Source organism: Sarcophilus harrisii, chromosome 2 (assembly GCF_902635505.1).
Source record: "Sarcophilus harrisii chromosome 2, mSarHar1.11, whole genome shotgun sequence".
Lineage (NCBI taxonomy): Eukaryota > Metazoa > Chordata > Mammalia > Dasyuromorphia > Dasyuridae > Sarcophilus > Sarcophilus harrisii.
In genome coordinates, this window is record NC_045427.1 from 91,952,515 (window position 1) to 91,972,504 (window position 19,990).

Genomic DNA, 19,990 nt, shown 5'->3' on the forward strand with positions numbered 1-19,990 from the left:
CCAAAGAGATGGGAACAATAGGGAACCTTTGCTATGACTGCATCACTGACTGTGGAATCTCCCAGGGCAATATAAAGCATGCTGGGGCCCTACCCATGCATGGACAGAAGGTATCTTAAACACATTTGGGGCTCCCAAAAATACTTTGGTGAACTACTATGCCTTGGCTAGAATAACACTGTATCCCTAAGGATGTTTCTGTTTCCCTAGCTTATATAGTTAAATCCCTGTTTTTTTGTTTTGTTTGGTATTTTTTTCTTAAAGAAGTGGAGAGAAAAGGTTAGACAGTTAACAGCTCAGAAACAGACGGCTGTTTTAGTAAAGGAAAACCAGAGATAATCCAGTCAATCTGCAACTGTTTAGAGAAACAACAAATATGTTAAAGGATATTAGTTTAAAAGAGGCATGTATGGCAAAAAATAGTCACTTTCAACACTTAACAAAATGATACATTTTAATATATGTAAAATATCAAATGGTAACCAAAAAGGATTGTGTAATAATATATAAACATACCATTTAATGCTAATCTGATCATATATTATATATGGCATATACTGTATTTTTGTGTTTTTGAGGTAAATATACAGTATATATGGACCCATAGCTAACCCAAGAAATTTATAGTTTTTCTAGGATCTAATATATATGGGGAGACACCATTAAAGACAAAATCCAATAAACAGGCCATTGGTTTATTTGGGGCTTCCATTAAGAAGGGAGAAGAAAAAGTCCCCAAAGAAATACTAGTCGATCCTATGTAAAACCCCAGATTCATACTTCAGGCCATCTGTCTAATTTTCCCCCCACTTTTGGGGGATAAAGAAAAAAGCAAAAAAAAAAGAAAGAACCCCCCCAAACCTAACCATTTGTAAAAGCAGTTCTCTGATTACTAAAAAAAGGAACTGAATTTCAATGACCCCAATGTGCATGCTTCATGATGATCCCCATGAAACTGTTAAAACAACAACAACAATAACAACAATACCAAAAAAAAAAAATACACCATCACAAAAACCAGAGTTGGGAAATTACTGAGCACTCCCTGCAGCCCTCTGGGAAACTGCAATTTTCCCCCTGTGTGAAACAGCCTCTGGGTCCCAAAACTTTCTAGATATGCCCCTGCTCAAGTATGACAGGGAGATCCATCTTGGAAGAAATAATAATTTTTAAAAAGCTAATTTGTAAGTGAAAACCACAAGTAGTATCATGTTGTTAGGTTTAAAGGTACCACACGGACAGCTGTAGCAGGAAACAAAGTCAGTTAGTCTTATCCATTGTACTGTTACCTGACGCAGATTCCTGGTTACTTTCACATCATGCCAGGCATTGTCATTAAACTTTCCGTTCACGGGTTCCACTAGTGCTTCAAAGGCCCCTGATCCCAAATTAATGACCAGGGAGACGGCTCCATTTTTCAAAGCAAGATTGACATAATCAGCTGATTTCCCTGTGTGAAGCATCAGTCCATTCCTCTGAAGAGTTTTAAATGACAAGGTTATTTCGTCGCTGCTGCTTTGTATGGGATTTTGGGACAAGTCATAGCAGAAGTATTCTGATCCTTTGAAGGTTGCAATATATTCTTCTTTTCCTGGGAGAAGACAGGAAAAAAAAAATATAGATCAGCAGGATTCAAATTAATTCTTTGAGTAATTAATATTTACGTCACCAGATGTATCAAACACATAGTAATACATTGCCATGCATTTTTAAGGAACCTTTCATATTGAGCCATCAACAACAATGACTAAAAACTGACATTCTTGAAAATTCAATTAAATTTAAAGTATCACTACAAGAGCTCTGACAAGAGAGGTTGGCCATGTGATACCTCTAGGGTGCAAATCAGGTACCATCAAGACATATTGGATGGTTCTACTCTGCTAGCTTCAGTAGATTCCTCTGTGTTTGTAGCATCCAGCCTGTGGCATTTATGTTCCATTTTAATTTCCAGTGAGTCATTTGTATTCAAAGATCTTTCCAGTAGAGAATCAAATATTTGCACCACTGAACACCCATAACAAATTGGCAGGATGAGGAAATAGGGAAGGGAGGAAGAAGACAAATTTGATACTCAAGGTAAAAATCATATCTTTTAGAGCGTGGACATTTCTTTTTTACTGGGTGGAAAAAAGCTGCTTAGAGAATATCTATTGGAATGTGTTGGATATTTTTACTCTGTCCCTGGCTTTGGAATAACAGATGGTGGTACTAACTTTTATGAGACTGGTAAGAATTCCAGCCTATCATCATGGGAATCATCATGTAAATGAAGTCTCAACATTTTCTCCACAATTCAATCTTCTCCAAACCCAAAAGCAAACATGTGGTACTCACAGACTACAAACCAGATAAAACAGAATTTTTGCAGGAACTGCCTCTGCCTTCAGATGCAATGAATTTAGTCAAAGGAAATATTCAAGCAGACTAGCTCTCTTGGTTTCTTTGGCAATAAGGAATTTTGGCCAGAGGAAATGAGACAAGATTGGGCTAGGGCAAATTTCTTGCTATATGCCTGCCATTGTATACCGAATATGATATTCCCTCTGAAGCCATCCAGAACCACCACAAATTAAGAAGGGCTTGAATCTGTAAGCCCCTAATTCTCCCTTTGGCTGTATTTAATTATATACCAATAGGCCTTCTTACACCCACATTCAACACTTTTTGCTGATTTTGGTGCTTCTATATTGAACTACTTGATTTTTCTCAGAATCTTAATCCTTCTTTGCTTTGATTTTTGAAATTTCTTTGTTCCTTTACACTTTATCTGGTTCCATGGCCTTGATCCTAAATACCTCTTGCATATAAGTTTTTATATATTTGGTTGCAATCCTGCCTAATGTGGTCCTGCCTGTAGATACATAAACCTTAGAAGCTTAAACAAAGGGAAAGATATCTTTCTTTTAAACAAAAGAATGTATACTCCAAAGTGACACTTTGGAATTGTTACTATATTAATTATAATACTGTCATTGTACAGTAATCTGTACAATCATGATGTGTGACACATGGGTGCTTAATAAATATCTATTGATCGATAGATTAATCTCTAAAATCACTATGTCATAGGGAGAAAATGCTGGGTGTGAGTAGTGCATCATAAGACTTGGCTTTCTTTCCTGTTCTGATAACAGAATGAACATGCACAAATCATAAAACGTGGTTATAAACTGTTACTCAGATTGGGATGGGGCGTAGTGGACAGATAGGACTTCTAAGAAAATGAGTTGCCACAGAAATCATCTGATGGAAGCCAGTTTGTGATAATGAGTCTCTTTGAAATGAATGAGAAACAATCACACATCCTGCTATCAGAGTCATATATGAAAGAATAATCTCTAGAACACAGTTTCCTATCCATATTATGATCAGAGAGAAATCAGAAATACAATCTCTAAATCTCTGTCTCTCTTTCCTTATACCTCTACCATTTATACCTATATCTAATCTATATTCCTAGTCTGATACATATATGCTATAATCCTAGTCTAATACACATAACATATTCTTATTCTAATGTATTATATAGCTTACTTACAATATATTCTAATACACATGTCCCAAAAGTCTTAGTGCAAAACTTTGAAATTTAAATTCCACTCATTTATATATTTACACTATATACTATATATGACATATCTCTGTTCTTTTACAAGTTACATCAATATGTTTATATATGATATCATATGTAAGTATTTATAAATATAATAGCTAGAATTTATATAGTGTTTTGGGGTTCACTAAGTACTTTGTGAATATTTTCTCATTTAATCCTTGCAACAACCCTGATAGGTTAGTGTTATCATTAACCTTACTTTACAGTTATTTTAACCAAGGTAGACGAAGATCCAGGATCACATAGCTATTAAATGTCTAAGGCCAGACTTGAATTCAATTTGTCAAGGAGTAGAGTATATTGTCTTTTTTCATACATTTTTTGAATAAAGAATATTCCAACTCACACATGACATATCTATGTGAATTATCAGAATATAGGAGAAAATACATAATGTGTACCTATTTATTAATATAAACATACACACAATGACATGTATGTCATTAATCATGACATCATGATATGACCTTGTTCTAGAGATTATATTTTCAAGTTTGGGCCAATAAACAGGAAGTATAATTCACTTTCTTTCATATATGAGTTATTTATTCTCTATTTTAACTTTTCTAAAGCCCTGAAATATTTTAAAGGGATTTTGTCTACTGATAATCTTAATCAATGTTAAATGAAACTGGCTTTGTTTAAAATCCTGTTTCTTGTGCTCAGATGCAGATTTAAGGTTTAATGATTGTTTTATTGTCTAATTTATATGATCAACAGAAGTCTTATTTTTATTACTTTTTCTGACACTTAAAAATTGCTGCAGTAAAAAAGGATGCAGATCATATAATTAGGATGATAGGCTTTGAAGATTATCTAATTTATCTTTCTCATTTACAGATGAGGAAACTGAATTGTGAAGATGAAGTGTCATGCCCAAAGTCACACAGTAGGTGAACAACTCTTTAATTTTACATCCTATACCCTTCCTCTGTACCACTAGTATATGGAGAGAAAGACACTAGGGAAACATAAGCATGTTCAAAAAAGATGCTTATGTTTTTGATTATTGTAAATAATTATATTTATATATTATATAAAGTTTGTATATTGTATAAAATTTGTATATTGTAAATAATTATTTGACCTGTCATATCACACCCATGAGAACCATTAAGACATAATTTGAGCAGAGGACACTCATATGTGAATATATTAAAAACATATTCACACATATGCACACAACTACAATGGAAGGTTGTCTCTCCCCCCACCCCCCTTTCCAGGTAGTTGGGATTAAGTGACTTGCCCAAGGTCACTCAGCTAGGTACTATTAAGTATCTGAGTCTATATTTGAACCCCGATCCTCCTGACTTCAGGGTGGTGTTCTATCTACTGCGCCATGTAGCTGCCTTCTGACAGTCATTTTTTAAATAAGAAAAATAGCAAGAAAGAAAACAATCTCTTTTTTATGAGAAATTTGCTTTCTTTTTTCTCTGGAAAAAAGCAAGAAAAAATAAGCTGATGTTAATTTTTAAAACACTTTAAAATGCAGTGAGGTGGGGAAGTATTATGGATATAGCATTTTGAATATGCTTTTAGATAAGGTCACTTTATTTTTTGTTTTGCTTAATTGCTTTGTCACAAGAGAGCTCTTACGGAGTGGGGACAATCTGGAAATGTTTGTTTATAAACGCAAAATATATCAGTGGCAACAGATTGCCCAGTGGATACGGTGCTGAGCCTAGAGTCAGAAAAATCTGAGTTCAAATTTACTTGCTAGCAATCACTTAATTTCTGTTTGCTGTGGTTTCCTTAACTGTTTTCTCAAGAGTTTTCTCAACTTGTTTTTCTCAACTGTTTTCCCTCTCTCTCAGGGATGTTGAGAATCAGACAAGATAATATTTGTAATATGCTTAACATAGTATTTGGTACATGGTAGGTACTATGTAAATGCATATTCTTCCATCCCCCCCCTTTATCATCAATAAAACTTTAAAAATATATGAATAAAAAAAGAAACAAATTCAAATATGCTTTAGTGGGGTGGGGCAGGTATGGTAAATAATTCTATAGTGTTTTGAGTTTATGAATGATTGGCAAAATAACCACATATTGATACATATTCATACAGTCTTAGTAATTTTTAATCTAACTAAATGAATTATATTTCTTAACAAAGAGTTTGTATTGCAATGATGATTTTGTGGCTAGGAACTTCATTACAGGGATTAGAAATAATATTAAAAAAAACAAAGAGATTGTTCAAGTCATCAGAAAAGGAGGGTTTTCTGTGACACAAACCAAGGGAATGCAGTAATTTTTCTGAGTTCCTTTCTCTCCCTCTTTTCCTTGGAATCTAGAATAATTAACATGTCTTAATTTTTCCAGGGATTTGATCCTATTATATGCCTTCAGCTACTTTATTTTACCTTGTCTTTACCTGGGACTCAATAAAAATGTATAGATTAATTTATTATATCTGGAAAATTATAATATCTATAATATATATAATATACATATATTATATATACATATATAATAGTATGTTCTTAATTTTGGGATCTATTCTTTTCCCCTGGTGGTAAAGAGTTCTATTATATAATCATTACATTTTGTTTACCTTTTATTATATAGAAAGTAAAACCTAGGAAATTTTGGCAATATTTTAGAAACTTTTCCCAATCTTAGGTAGGATGATCAATGAGATCTTAAATAACATAGTACTGTCATTATTGCCATTATTATTGTCATCAATTAATATTAATGAATATATGTTTGATATATGATCCTAGGGACTCATATGGAAAATTAATATGAAGAAGTCTTAATCTCACTTATATGAAGGGTTCTATCTCCCTGCCTCCCTTTGTTCCTCTTACTTCTCTCATGCTGCAGTATGCCCCTTTCTCTTACAATTCTTACAATTTCTAGCTTCCTTCAAGCTCAGTTCAAGTATCAGCTTCTACTTGTAATCTTTCTTGATTGTCCCAGCTGTTAGTGCATAATAGTATAAATTACCCTGTTTTAACTTGGTCTATAATTGAATATACATAGTTTGTTTTCCAAAAGGCAAGAGCTCTTCCATTTTATTCTTCTCCCCTAGCTCTCAGTACAACACTTGGAACATGGGAAAAGCATAAAAGTTCATTGATTAATTAATTGCTAAATCTCTGCCCATAAAGAATAGTAGAATAGAAATGACTTTGTCTAATATTGAGCCTTGGCCTGACCTTTGGATTATATTTCTTCCCCTACATTCTCCAGCATTATCTCCTCTGCCACTGGCAAAGATTGCCCTTCAACTTAGCTGGGGATTTCCCTAATTAGTAGCCAGGCCATGTCTACCTCCTGTGGCAGACAGATAGTATTTCTCCTCTAAATATATGTAAGAAAGGGCACATAATTCATACTTTTCTTAGTCTTTAGACCAGATCTCATGTTGGGATGATGGTTTTAACTTCAGATATGATCTGAGTACAAAATAAATGCTGGAGTTCTGAGGGCTGCTCTTATTTGAAGGGAGACAGAGGGTCTTAGAGGCAATGTATCCTGCAGGAATTTGAGTCACTCTCTTGATCCTTTAATATAAATATATATATATATATATATATATATATATATATATATATATATATATATATATATATATAAACCAAGAGCCCCCTATTCAATATCAGCTTTGAATATTCATGCCAACAGTCCCTAGAGGATAACTTCAGTAAGAAACTTTACTACAAGGAGTTTTAGTTCTCTTATTTCTCAGATATTTTTATCATTCTCTTTGTTGGCAATGCAAACCTCCTAAAACAACGGCCCAAAACGAATGAGCAAAGGAGTTCTTTAGATGAATTTTGTAACTGACCACGATTTCTAAAATACCAGGAATGACAAGTTCAAAACCTCCGGTGGCCTAACTTCATAGCTCTATTTTGCATCAATTTGCATTTGTTTAAATCACCACAGGTGTTGGAAAACAGACAGGTACCTGCTGTGCCGGCCTGGGCTGCTAGCCAGTAAAGCCCTCATTGGTATGGGGATAGGAAGGGAGATTTATGGCTAAATACACTATGATTTGCCAAATTCACAGTATTTGGCACTTCTGAGACTGTCTGAGATTGTAGTCCCAGATACAGCATGCAAACAAATCCACAGTGGTCAAATGAACTGGATTCTAAACGTTTCAACCTAAGGAAAACACAAGGCTACATTCATCATAATAGCATGCTCAGGAAAATGAGGAGCTTACCAAAGATTCACTGTCCTATTAAGTAGAATGGATATATTCTGTGAATCCCAGTGACTGAATATTTAATAGAGGAATAAGTGCTAACAACACAAATATGTGCAGAGATTTATGGAAATCCTATGTTTACAACCAATCCTCATTTTGAAAATATCCATGTGGTAAATGAATTCAAACATATACCAATTTTTTTTAAGGCAACACATACTCTATATTTAGGCTTGATGACCACCGAGCTGTCCCTATAGTGACAATTACTTAAAGTGATGTGTTCTGACTAGAGTCAATTGGAGAGGTCATGAAGTAAACAAGGAAAAAATCAGAAGAGCTGAGTTCTTATAAGAACTCTCCAGCTATTTCTATTGTCTCAGGCAAGTCACTTGCCTCACTTTGAATCTCAGTTTTCCCATTTATAAAACAAGGAGGTTAGACCTAAAGGATCTCTAATATTTCTTCAAACTGTAATAGCCTTTGTTGCTAAGAGTAGACACACTGAAAATTATTCTTAGGACATGAATACATTTTCAAAAATGATTAGCTTGATGAAAATTGTATGATTCAGAGTCAAAAAAGGTGGGAAGAGGAAGGATAAAGATTCAGGTTAATAGGAATTGCTTTAAAACAAAGAAAATCAGAATAAAATACTGTACACAGAACTTTGGTTTACTGATATTTAGAAAAGCTTTTAAAGAAAGTTAAGTTTTTCATCCACCAGTCTCTCTTTCTTTACATCAAGAATTTAAAAGAAAAATCTTTGCATTAATAGGATTATTCTTGATAGGGAAAAAAGAAAAAAAAAAAACCAAACAAGTAACACGATACCATTTTTGGTGGCAAAAATTAGTCCCTGTTTTTCATTGATTACTTGTTATTAACAAATATTTTAACATGAATATCCTATATCACTCCTCCCTGTCACTTCCCAGTAACTACAAAGAGCTTTCTACTCACCACACTGCTTCCATTTTCTTACCAACTAATGAATTTTCGGGCTTTTACAATTTCACTTCAGAGCTCATCTCCCTACTCAAATGGTTTCTCATTGATTCATTTATCAATAATTTCTTTTTAGAATAGATTTTATTAAGACCATTTGTGTTACTATGGATTAGTTATTATTTTCTGATAAACCTCTAACTTTTCCTTCCCAGCAACTCATATCTTATGCCAAATAATTATAAAAGATAAGAAAGTTTTAGCAAAATTTCTTCCTTCCTTTGTTCATATCCTTTTTCCTCCTCTTCCTCTTCTTGTTCTTCTTCCTGTTTTTGCTTTTGTTCTGTTTCTTGTTTTTTTCCCCTCTTCTCTTCCTCCTTCTTATTATTCTCCCTCTTCCTCTTCCTTTTTTTCCTTCTCCTTTTCCTCTTTTTCCTCCCTCTCCTCTGGTTCTGGCACTTAGAATAATTGCTACAATAAGGTAAGGAAGGCATGTACTATTGTTCACACCACTTCATCTGAGCCTAAGTTTTCTCATAAATTAAATGGGGTTCATGATAATTATGAGATTCAAATCATATAAATTTTACAATGTTCTACATAATGGTCAATGATCATTTGTGTTGGATGTCTCCAATCATTAAAAAAGTAATGTCTTATACTAATGAAGGTGCCGTTCTTTTTCTTAAAAGATGGCACAGCTGTTCCTTTACATCATTGATATAAACATTGGAAAATTAATGGTTTCTATGATGTTATGTTTTCTTTTTACCTAAAGGTGTTCATCATATTTAGTACTAGGTAGAATCTTCCTGAAATGATTATTTATCTTCTTTTCTCCACCTCAAACTTAGTTAATTTTAGAAGGAAACTTATACAACACTACCCTAATAAATACTAGAGATGCCTAATCAGGAAAAAGCTAGTCACAATGCTCACTAATAAGCTTTGAAGTAAACATCAGTCTCTCATCTTAAATGGCATGTATGTTAAGATGATGAAAATTTAACTGCTTCATTTAGTTCATACAAAAATTTTCTGAGAATATATCTAGATGTCTTTCTAACTAACTAGCCATATGATTTGGAATACAGGGGCCCTCAAACTATGGCCTGCGGGCCAGATGCGGTAGCTGAGGACATGTATCCCCCTCACCCAGGGCTATGAAGTTTCTTTATTTAAAGGCCCACAAAACAAAGTTCTTGTTTTTACTTTAGTCTGGCCCTCCAACAGTCTGAGAGACAGTGAACTGGCCCCCTATTTAAAAAGTTTGAGGACCCCTGCTTGGGATTTCAATCTTCAGAAAATGAAACTATTTAAAGAAGTAAGTTTTATGGTCCTTATATCTTGAAAAGTTTACGATTTTAAATTTTTTTAAATTTTTTTTTTCAATATTTTAGAATCCAAAGTTTCAAATTCAGCTAATTTAAAATTTGGGGCAACCATGCTATTCTGGATGAGCTTGGTAGGTAGAGAGATAGAGACATACATCAAATTAAATAAAATGTACAAAGATGAATGATATAGAAAGTTTTAAGGTGAGGTATACAGTTAATACTAAATAAGTGATTATAAAATGAATATATTTTCTGATAAAATAAATAAAAATAGTCATTGATATGTTGCACCTGTAAAAAAGTTTCCACAGATAAAAAGAATCTAGAGTTAAGATATTAAAGAACTAGTAAATTTAGCATATTTGATATTCAATATTTTACTTTATTATTAAACACCTATTTTGTATAACCTGGCATAGTAGATAGAAAATAATTGCTGACTCAAAACATACTGAATTCTCATCTCATCTGTTTTGTTTTTCTTCTTCAGTTGTGTTCTACTTTTCATAACTATATTTGAAATTTTCTTGACCAAAATACTGGAATGTTTGCTATTTCCTTCTCCACTCATTTTCCAGATGAGGAAACTGAGATGGAATTAAGTGATGTGGCCAGAATCATACAGGTAGTATCATACATCTTTATTGCAATCCTGGCAATTGCATCCTCTCAATGACCTAGGCAACTCTGACATTTTTTACTGAAGAGATCTCCTCTGGTAGAAGGGTGTCCTCTCCTTGAGATTCTATAAATCAGTGAAATCACAAATCTAAGCTCTGTGCTTATCCCTATGGAATGAGTATAGAAAGGAGAGAAAAGCAACTTGTGGTAGGAACAGTGTAGCTAGATGGTGAAAATGTAGGGGGTGTATGGAGAAGGATGAGAGGGACGCAGGGGAAGAGAGATAAAATCAAAAGATAATAGGCTTCTTGTAAAAGTGACATGCTGGGGAAGAGTCATTTAATAAGTTCAACAGGCAAGATGGGATCAGTTGACAAAGAGTCCAAAATTCCTTTTATATATGAATATCTTGAATTGTTCCCTTTTTATGATTTTAGTGTAACTTCATTAGTAAAACCAAAATTTTCTCCTTTCCCCTTATTCTTAAAAAAATTTTGTCTTTCCCCCCCTTCCATCCAGAATGCATAATATACAAGCTCAATATATTAATATTTATTGCAAAAACATTTCTTTTAAGTTATACAATAATATTTCTACATCTATCTGTATTAACAAGGAATATCATGTTACAATTTAATATATACATTTTGCCGTAAAAATATTCCTTTCAAAATGAGAGGCAAAATCACTCCAATTTGTCTAACTTTTTTTTTAACAGTGATTTTGGCTGCCTTATATTAATTTAAACTTGTGATTTTATCACAATACTAATTAGCAGTTAGCATGATTCATTTCTTCAAGCTAGGCTGAACAAAGAATGCCAGATTGGCACTTAGGAAATACAAATTCTAGTCCTAGATATGTCATTTATTTCTTGTCTGACATTGGCCAAGGCATTTCAATTTTCTTATCTATGAGAAATAAGTGAGTGGGACTAGATAAAATCTAAGGTTCCTTTACGCACTAAAATTCTATAGTGCTAGATCGCTTTTGGATCAAATTTTAATTTAGTTTCAGCTGAATATCACCCCCTCCCATCCCAGTTCCTCTACAAGATTACACTTCCCTTATCTGTTTATATAAATTATAAATATTTATTTACAATATAAATGGGTTGGACTGCTTGCCATCTTGGGGAGAGGGTGGAGGGAGGGAGGGGAAAAATTGGAACAGAAGTGAGTGCAAGGGATAATGTTGTAAAAAATTACCCTGGCATGGGTTCTGTCAATAAAAAGTTATTTAATAAAAAAATAAAAAATAAAAAAAAATAAAAGGACAATATAAATGGGTTCATAGGAATCCATGCTAATAGATAATACATAGTGTTGATTTGTGGATCACTGCGCTTTTATTACACAATGAAGCATTTTCAAAAATAGCCTTTCCCTGCGGCTAAAGGACAAGTTTCCTTCTGGCAAGTACAAAGTATTTCTCAAAATACCTCAACCTTGAATATTATACACATATATACATACATATACCTCAATTTCCAGGAAGAACAGGTGAGTGAGCCTGCCTCTAGTGTTGTAGCATACAAAACAATTATATCACCTTAGAAATTAGAGTATTCTTTTGACCTCTTGGAAGGGATATATTTTAAATGAATATACTCAATTGCCCATTGCTTTTATTTGTTTTTGTTTTTTCCCTTACATGTAATACCTGAATTGAAAACTCCAGTAGAAAGTTAAGTTTCTTAAGTTAGAATCTCTTTTGTTTTTCCTCTTGTATATCCAGTGTCTAAGCACAATAGATACATCATCAATGAATACTTAATTGAGTTCATATATTAATCAATGCATTTGATAAGACCCCAACATGACTATTTTTCTCCATTCATTTAACACTAGATGGCACAACGATTCAACCCATTTTATATCTATATTGATACAGTAGGTTGCCCCCTGCTCAAGAAAGGCGGAGAATCTTAAAACTTTGACTATTGAAGAGACTCTAAAAGATCATTTCATTCATGGTCTTTCTTTGACCTATAGGGTAATGACTTGTCCAAGGTAATGAAACAGCAGATGAGTGGAGAGAAGATGAGGACATCACATCACAGACTCTTCTTGTGTTCTAATTCTTTCTGCAGAGCCTTTTGCATTACATCATATAATTTCTCCAATGTTATTTGAGAAGCTGTTGTATTGTGCTTGGTGTTTTCCTGGTTTCTGATTTGTAAAAGATATTACTTTTGAAGGAGGTGAGAAATTTAACTGCTAGCCCATAATATAAACACACACCATCTCGAATTAAACTTTACATGAGAAAGTAATACCTACTGACACTTGAATAGTTGGAAAAAAACACATATATGTGCACACACACACACACAGATACTCACATTTCCTCTCTTTCCCTGGTCCTTAGACAATTATAGGATACTGCTAATTGTTTTCTCATCTGTGTCCTCATAGTGAGGTAAAATCCCTAGCTACATATACGTAGGGCCAACACTTGAGAATTGTGTTGAGCTTTTTCCCCCACATACATATTAACCGTTGGAAGCATCTATTATTACAATTCTTCACTTTAATGCCAGCCTTCCAAATTAATGATAATGTGCTTCTCAAAGAACATTTTTAATTGATACTAATATTATTTATATAGAGACATATATACTAGGTATAAGCATGTCAAATAGGTTATTACCAGTATGGATCTGAGGGTGAGAAGTAAAGTATGTTATCAGGGTCACATGTGATCAAAATAGGAGGTAGATAACTTCTAGGAGAAAGAAAACTTCACTGGACTATATAGAACCCCCAAATTATTAAGAGGCCCCGAAAAAAGCCTCTGTCATTAGGGGTCATCTTCTATGGGGGAATGCCTAGTAGAACAAGGACAAAAATTGCACAATGTGAGAAGGCATAATTTATTTATACTTGCTTTATTAGGGTAAGTAATCCATATTGATGAGATCTCAAATCTGTTGAGGTAAAATAGAATGTTCTCTCATAGATAGATACCTGAATAGAATTTCAGGGTCTATTTATTCTGACACATTTTACAGATGCAGAAACCAAGATTCAAAAACATAATCGGGATTTATAAAATGTATTTATTTTTGCTGACGGTTAATTTTTAACTAGTAGGAAATTTTGCAAAAAATAAGACTTTAGATAATTGATGTTCATGTATTTAATGTAAAAATCATTGCTAATCCCTATTATTATTTAATTATATTAATAATGTGGCTAGAGAATTTGTCTTCTCAGATTGACTTAGAATAGTCATTCCTTGGTCAAATACTAATTCTGTAACCAGGATGAATCATTTAATTTCTCATGGCCTTGCAACTCTAAAAATAAAATTAAAGATCAGATGACTATATGTAGTAATGAAGTGAATTTATAATCTTGGAGTTCCCTGCACAGATAAAATAAGGAATATCAGTAAAGAAAAAATATTCAGTTTTGGGGGGAGGGGCTTGCTGAGCATGAGCATTTACTTGAGTTTGAACACTACTTATAAGATGCATGCACCATACACACAAAAAATTATCTTCTATACAGAGTCAGATATATAAAGGACACAATCATAAATAATTAAGCTGGCAGAAAGAGAAATGGACTATATGAAAAGGTGGGAGGTATCCCTTCACTCTATGTTTTCAAGCAGAAGCCAGATGTCTATTGATAGGCATTCAAGTGCCATTTATAGTATTTCTCTCTACAGCTTTTTGTTTCTTTTTTTTTTTTTTTTTTTTTTTTTTTGCTGAGGCATTTGAGGTTAAGTGACTTGTCCAGGGTCACACAGCTAGGACATGTTAAGTGTTTGAGATCAGATTTGAACTCCGGTCCTCCTGACTTCAGGGCTGGTTCTCTATCTACTGCACCACCTAGCTATCCCTCTCCATAATTTTTTAGAGTCTCTCACATCTATCTTTTTAGCTTTCTTTCCTCCTTTCTTTTTTTCTTTCTTACTTCCTTTTTCTTTCTTCTTTTTTTCTTCCTTTTCCTTTCTTTCTCTTTCTTATCTTCCCCTTTTTGTCTCTTTCTTTCCTTTCCCCTTCTCCTCCCTCCCTCCTCTTTCTCTTTCCCCTCTCTCTCTCTCTCTCTCTCTCTCTTTCTTTTTCTCCACCATCCTTCCCTCTCTCCCTTTATCTACCCTCACTTCCTCTCTCCCTTCCTCCTTTCCTTCATTTCTTTTCCCTTTCCCCCCCCAGAATGTTCTCACTATCTTCCCCAAGCTAGATGTGCTTCAACTAGTAAAGCGCCTGATCTTACTATTGATCAGTATGTAAATTTTGACTTGTTCTATTTCTATTTCCTCCTGGGGCTGCCTCAATGGCAAATTGATGGGCAGGGTGTCTTGTGTGACTGATTAGATAGGAGAGGAACAACCAGAAGTGAGATTTAGGATTTCTAAACTGAAATAAGTGGGAAAAGTTAGAGAGATGAAAGATGTTTTCCCTTTTTGTTTTCTGTGTTAACTACATCTTCCTTCCTTGTAAGGGTCAATTCATTTCCCTGAAAAATCTGGAAAGTGAAAATGCATTCTTTCAGTCCTCTTACAGCATCCTCCTTGTTCTAAGTATGTTAGAAGCAAAATCCATAGTTCTTTGTCTTCTGTTTTTTGGATTTTTTTTTAGTTAACCATTGTGATTAGATGCTGTGTCAAGCTACCTATTTTTGAAATATACTTAGAATAAGAATATACTAAGATTCGTCCAGCTAATTTCTCCTGGCTGCTTATCTCCATGAATTTCCTCCTGTTTCTCACACTACAGCTCTCTAGACTCCTTGGAAGGTGTAGGAAAAGGCTTAATTTGATTGCCATACAGGTATTTTAGAAACAAAGATAGAGGAAGAGACAGGTTAAAATGAAATTTTCTGATCCCCCTTAGAAATTATTGCCCTCCAAGCTCAAAATACATGTATTAACTAGTTTGTAATTTTTGACACTGATATGTGCACTTCCATATCCTATTATACAAATAAAAATTGTTTCAGACATTATATTTGAATTCCTAGTACATGATACATGGTAGGTACTTAATACATAATTAATTGTCTGGTGAGATCTATACATCATTATACTTTGTCCTTCTTTTCCAGAAACTTTCATCTGTTTCCCTGGACACTGATTCTAGTCAGTGCCCTAATGCCCCTTTATCTTCTAGATCATTGGAAGTTCTAAATCATGGGTGATATTTTAATGGGGGAAGAGATGCCTCTTAGAAAAATTATCAAGCTTTTAAAAGTTGAAGAGCTATAACTCTAAATATGCTGCTTTTCCTTGCCCAGAAATGATTCAGTCATTGAAATGACTTAGGTAGGAATTGACTTAAGTCAACTTTTAAAAGCTTGATAATTTTTCTAAGAGGCATCATTCATGTAATATATACATACTGCTGATTTGATTATGTCAATTTGAACATACCAATTTGCCCCAATCCAGAGCCTCAAATCAGCTCACTTGCATGTTTTTTCAATTCTTTGAATTTCAAAATGGTCTTATCAGTCTCAACTATCACCTAATGTATGAAGGTACTTGTTTTGGTTTTGGTTTTGTTCCTGGCAACATATAATAAACATTTTTTAAAAAGGCACAACCACTAAATCCATCAAAAACCTTCTTTCCCACCTACTAGATCACATCTTAGGACAAGTGGAGAGTATATGGAAACGACATTTCCATAAAGAAGTCATTTAATCCATCCCTACAAAAAATATTTTATTAAGAGCACACTATGCAAGACAATATGTTATGGATACCCCCCCAAAAAAAACACAAAAAATTTCCTTCTCTGAATGAAGTACATTCTACTGGAGATATATAATATATAAACCTCAACAGGTAAAATCTATGGAGGGAGAGAGCAAGAACAATTAAGGGAGTTAGGGGAGGCTTTGAGTAGAAGATAACACATAAAAAAGGGGATATCTAGGGAAAAAAAAGAGTAAAGGCTCTTATTCTAGGATAAAAAGATCCCAGAGCATGGTATATATTAAAAGTCAGGCAACCAGTATCTTCCTTCCTTATAGATCCTTCTCTGTGACAATTTGATACATCTAGTTGCTGGGAACTGAAATTTCTATAGGATAAACCAACCTTCCCTCTCTCTATAAACACCCAAAGTCTTTGTTATTACTAGCTTAGTGACTGGCCTTTAATAAGCAATAATTATTTAAATTTAAGCAAGCCAAAATGTTGATGAGAGGCTTTTACTAAAGTCCTTGTTTCCCTCTTCAACTTCTTCATGTTTTATTTTCATATATTTTATTTTAAAAATAAAGAGTGACTTTTTTTCTGTACTGTTAATTGTTTTCCTGATTAAAGAGCTGGCTAGTGGAATGGTAGAAGAAAATACAAAGGCCTGGGGAAATGAATCAATTTTCAAATGACTTAATATTGTCAGGCTCCCCTGTTTCTTTATCAAATGAAGTGATTCTTTTAAACTTTCTGTCAGCTATGATTTCTTTGAGGACCATAAGGAGCTCTTCAGTCTTCCTTGACTTTATTTTGACTGCTTCTTGTCCTTGGCAATACAGCTCAGGCAAATCAGAACTCTGTACAAAATACTGTTTATAGGGGCCGCTTTTAAGCTGCTGAGCAATTTTGCTCCATTGCTGTGTCGTTGGTCACCGTGTCAGATTCAGGGCACCACTGACAGCACTGGATTTTGAAAGCTTTGAGTCTATCTGGCTATCAGGAAGAATAATTTGACTTTTCTTGGAATAATATAATATTCAGCAGAAAAGATCTGCTGCACTCAAGGTCATGGATCTTGGCTCCATGGATGCTCAGTTACACAACAGAATGTTTGGCTACAATCTTCAAATCATTTCAGATGTTGCAGGTGTGGACCAGTCAGGGGAACTTCTTGGCTGCTGGTTAGCTCCTACATTTGTATCTCCTTTCTTAACCTTCTCCCCCATTCTCTGGAAATCATAACTTTTATGATTTCATTTGATTTCTTCTTCTACAGAAGGAGTTTACATTAAGATAGTCAAGAGAGGCGGTATGACATATGTCTTGCATAGTTTTAAAAACACAATTGTGAACTCTTTTCTAAGCTATATAAGATGTAGGGAATAGTGAAAATAGTTGGCAAAAAGCAACATTTGAATATGGGAGAAGGGCAATAAGAGAGAGGGATGCTTTTTATTCTTTTATGTAAACATATGTGTAAGTACTATTTTACTTTGCTTTGTCAAAAGATGATGTTTCTGAAAACATACATTAGAATACACTAGAACTTGTGAATTTTAGGAGAAACAATAATCATTCTCTTCTATGCTTCAAGAATTTTTCTTTTTACAAAATGGAAAATGCAAAAAATGCATCTAACCCAAATAAAGAAAAAAATAAATAGAGAAATATGAAAAGCTAAGCATTTTGAAAGTACCTGCAGAAAATATTTTTCATAAGGAAAAAATAAATGTCATAAGGGAGAGAGGCCAGTAAGCATAGACTCTTTAATGAACATTTTCATTCTTGCTCTTTATCAAACTGGCACAAAAATAAAATAAAATAAATAGCATGAAGAATTACAAGTCTTGAAGTGAAAAAAATCCACTTTCAATTGCTTGCCAATGAGGATATTAGCCACCATCAGTCCCAATAATGAATACGTCCTCTCTACAGCATAGATTATCTTTCTGGGGAATTCCATCATGGCATATTCCAAAGAGTTAAGTAGAATGTGAATAAAGAATGCAATAAACACCTACTAGATTTTATATATGTATACCGAATCTATGTGGAAAATGGTATAACGTATAAGTAGTTGAAAGAACTATGCAAATACCTATCTTTCCTTTTTTGAAGTTCTTTTAAGTGTAAATGACACTTATCCAGTGAAATTCATAGAAACACCAGTGACCTCAAAATAAAATATCTCATTTTATTAGGAAAAAAAATCAGATCATTCCATTTTTTTTTTTGTTTTATAGTTATACATAGCAGAAAGCATATTAATCTCAAAGTGTATTGGATCTCAGTGGTTGGTAAGCAATTTTAAACAAAATTAAGATGTAAAAATCCTTAGAAAATAAACTCTTCCAAATGCATGACTGAAATTTAATGGGTCAGAGGAAAGTTACACTTTTTTATATAGATAATTACTTCTTTCTAATTAGAGCTAATGCAATTAATGTTCTATACAGGTGTAATTACCTGTTTAGAAAAAAACTAACATAATAAAACTGATAATTAAGTTTTGATGTAATTTGAGTTTGAATTATGTCTTATTCATAAAAATATAAAGCATTTACATGATATTTTCAGTTAATGAAGCACTTTACATATATTACTTCACTTGATCCACATAAGACGAATATGTTATTTTCTTACTTGTTCCAAATATATTTGTAAACAATATTGTCCACATTTAAAATAATGATAGGAAACATTTTTACTGTACTTTATGGTTTGCAAGGAGATTTATCTATATTGTCTCATCTGATTCTTACAAAAACTGTGAAGTTGAAGCAATTATTATTCCCACTTTATAGATTATGAAACTGAGGTAGAGAGGTTAAGTGGCTTGTTCTTAATCATATAGAAAGTAATTGTCTCAGGTAGGTTTTAAACCCAGGTTTCTAGACTTCAAATCCATGCCTCATTTTATTATGTCATACCGCCTCTCTTGACTATCTTAATGTAAACTCCTTCTGTAGAAGAAGAAATCAAATGAAATCAATATTTATTGAGTTCTTACTACTTACACGTCACTGTTAGGGTCTATGGCAGGGTGTGATTCAAACAAATAAAATTGAAGAATTCTCATTAATAGCTGGCTCAATGTAGTATATGTCAAGTGAATGATATAATCAATCTTCTAAGAGTTCTGAAAAACAAATTTTCACTTCATACCAGGATAGCTAAAGTCGGCTTCAAGGAGAAAATGAAATCTGGCCTGACTTAAGATCATTTCAACTTGGCGGGGGTGGGGGGGGTGGGGGGAGGGGGGAAGGAAGGGTAATGTTGGGTATCAAGGAGGGAATTCCATGTAGCTATAACCACATCATCAAGTGTTACTTTGGGAAAGATAGAACATTGAGTAAAGATAGCTGGGAAGGGGGAATGGGGGAGATTCACTTTTAATGTAACTAATTGTGTATTTCTGGACCAGAAGCTTAAAGTTTTTAGAGGTAAATATGGGAAATTTTGTGGTATCAGGACCGAGACTTTTGAATGTTTTATTTGTAAACAATGGTGAATGACTGGAATTTCTGAACAAAGAAGTAACCCAATCAAAGAGTGGCTGCAAAGAATTCTTGTAGTAAATTTTTGCAGGTGAATTTATTTTTGGTCTAAAAAATCGGATTAAAAATATTTTGT

General features: G+C 33.6%; 1 protein-coding gene across 24 annotated transcripts in view; it reads right to left on the bottom strand.

The window, feature by feature from the left end:
* Positions 1-19,990, bottom strand: part of NRXN1 (neurexin 1) — a 1,358,646-nt gene that overhangs the window by 860,801 nt on the left and 477,855 nt on the right. For all 24 annotated transcript variants that reach the window (XM_031957196.1, XM_031957194.1, XM_031957193.1 and 21 more), the window contains one exon: positions 1,290-1,591. In XM_031957196.1, the coding sequence (XP_031813056.1) occupies positions 1,290-1,591 (302 nt within the window). The remainder of the gene's footprint in view (positions 1-1,289; positions 1,592-19,990) is intronic.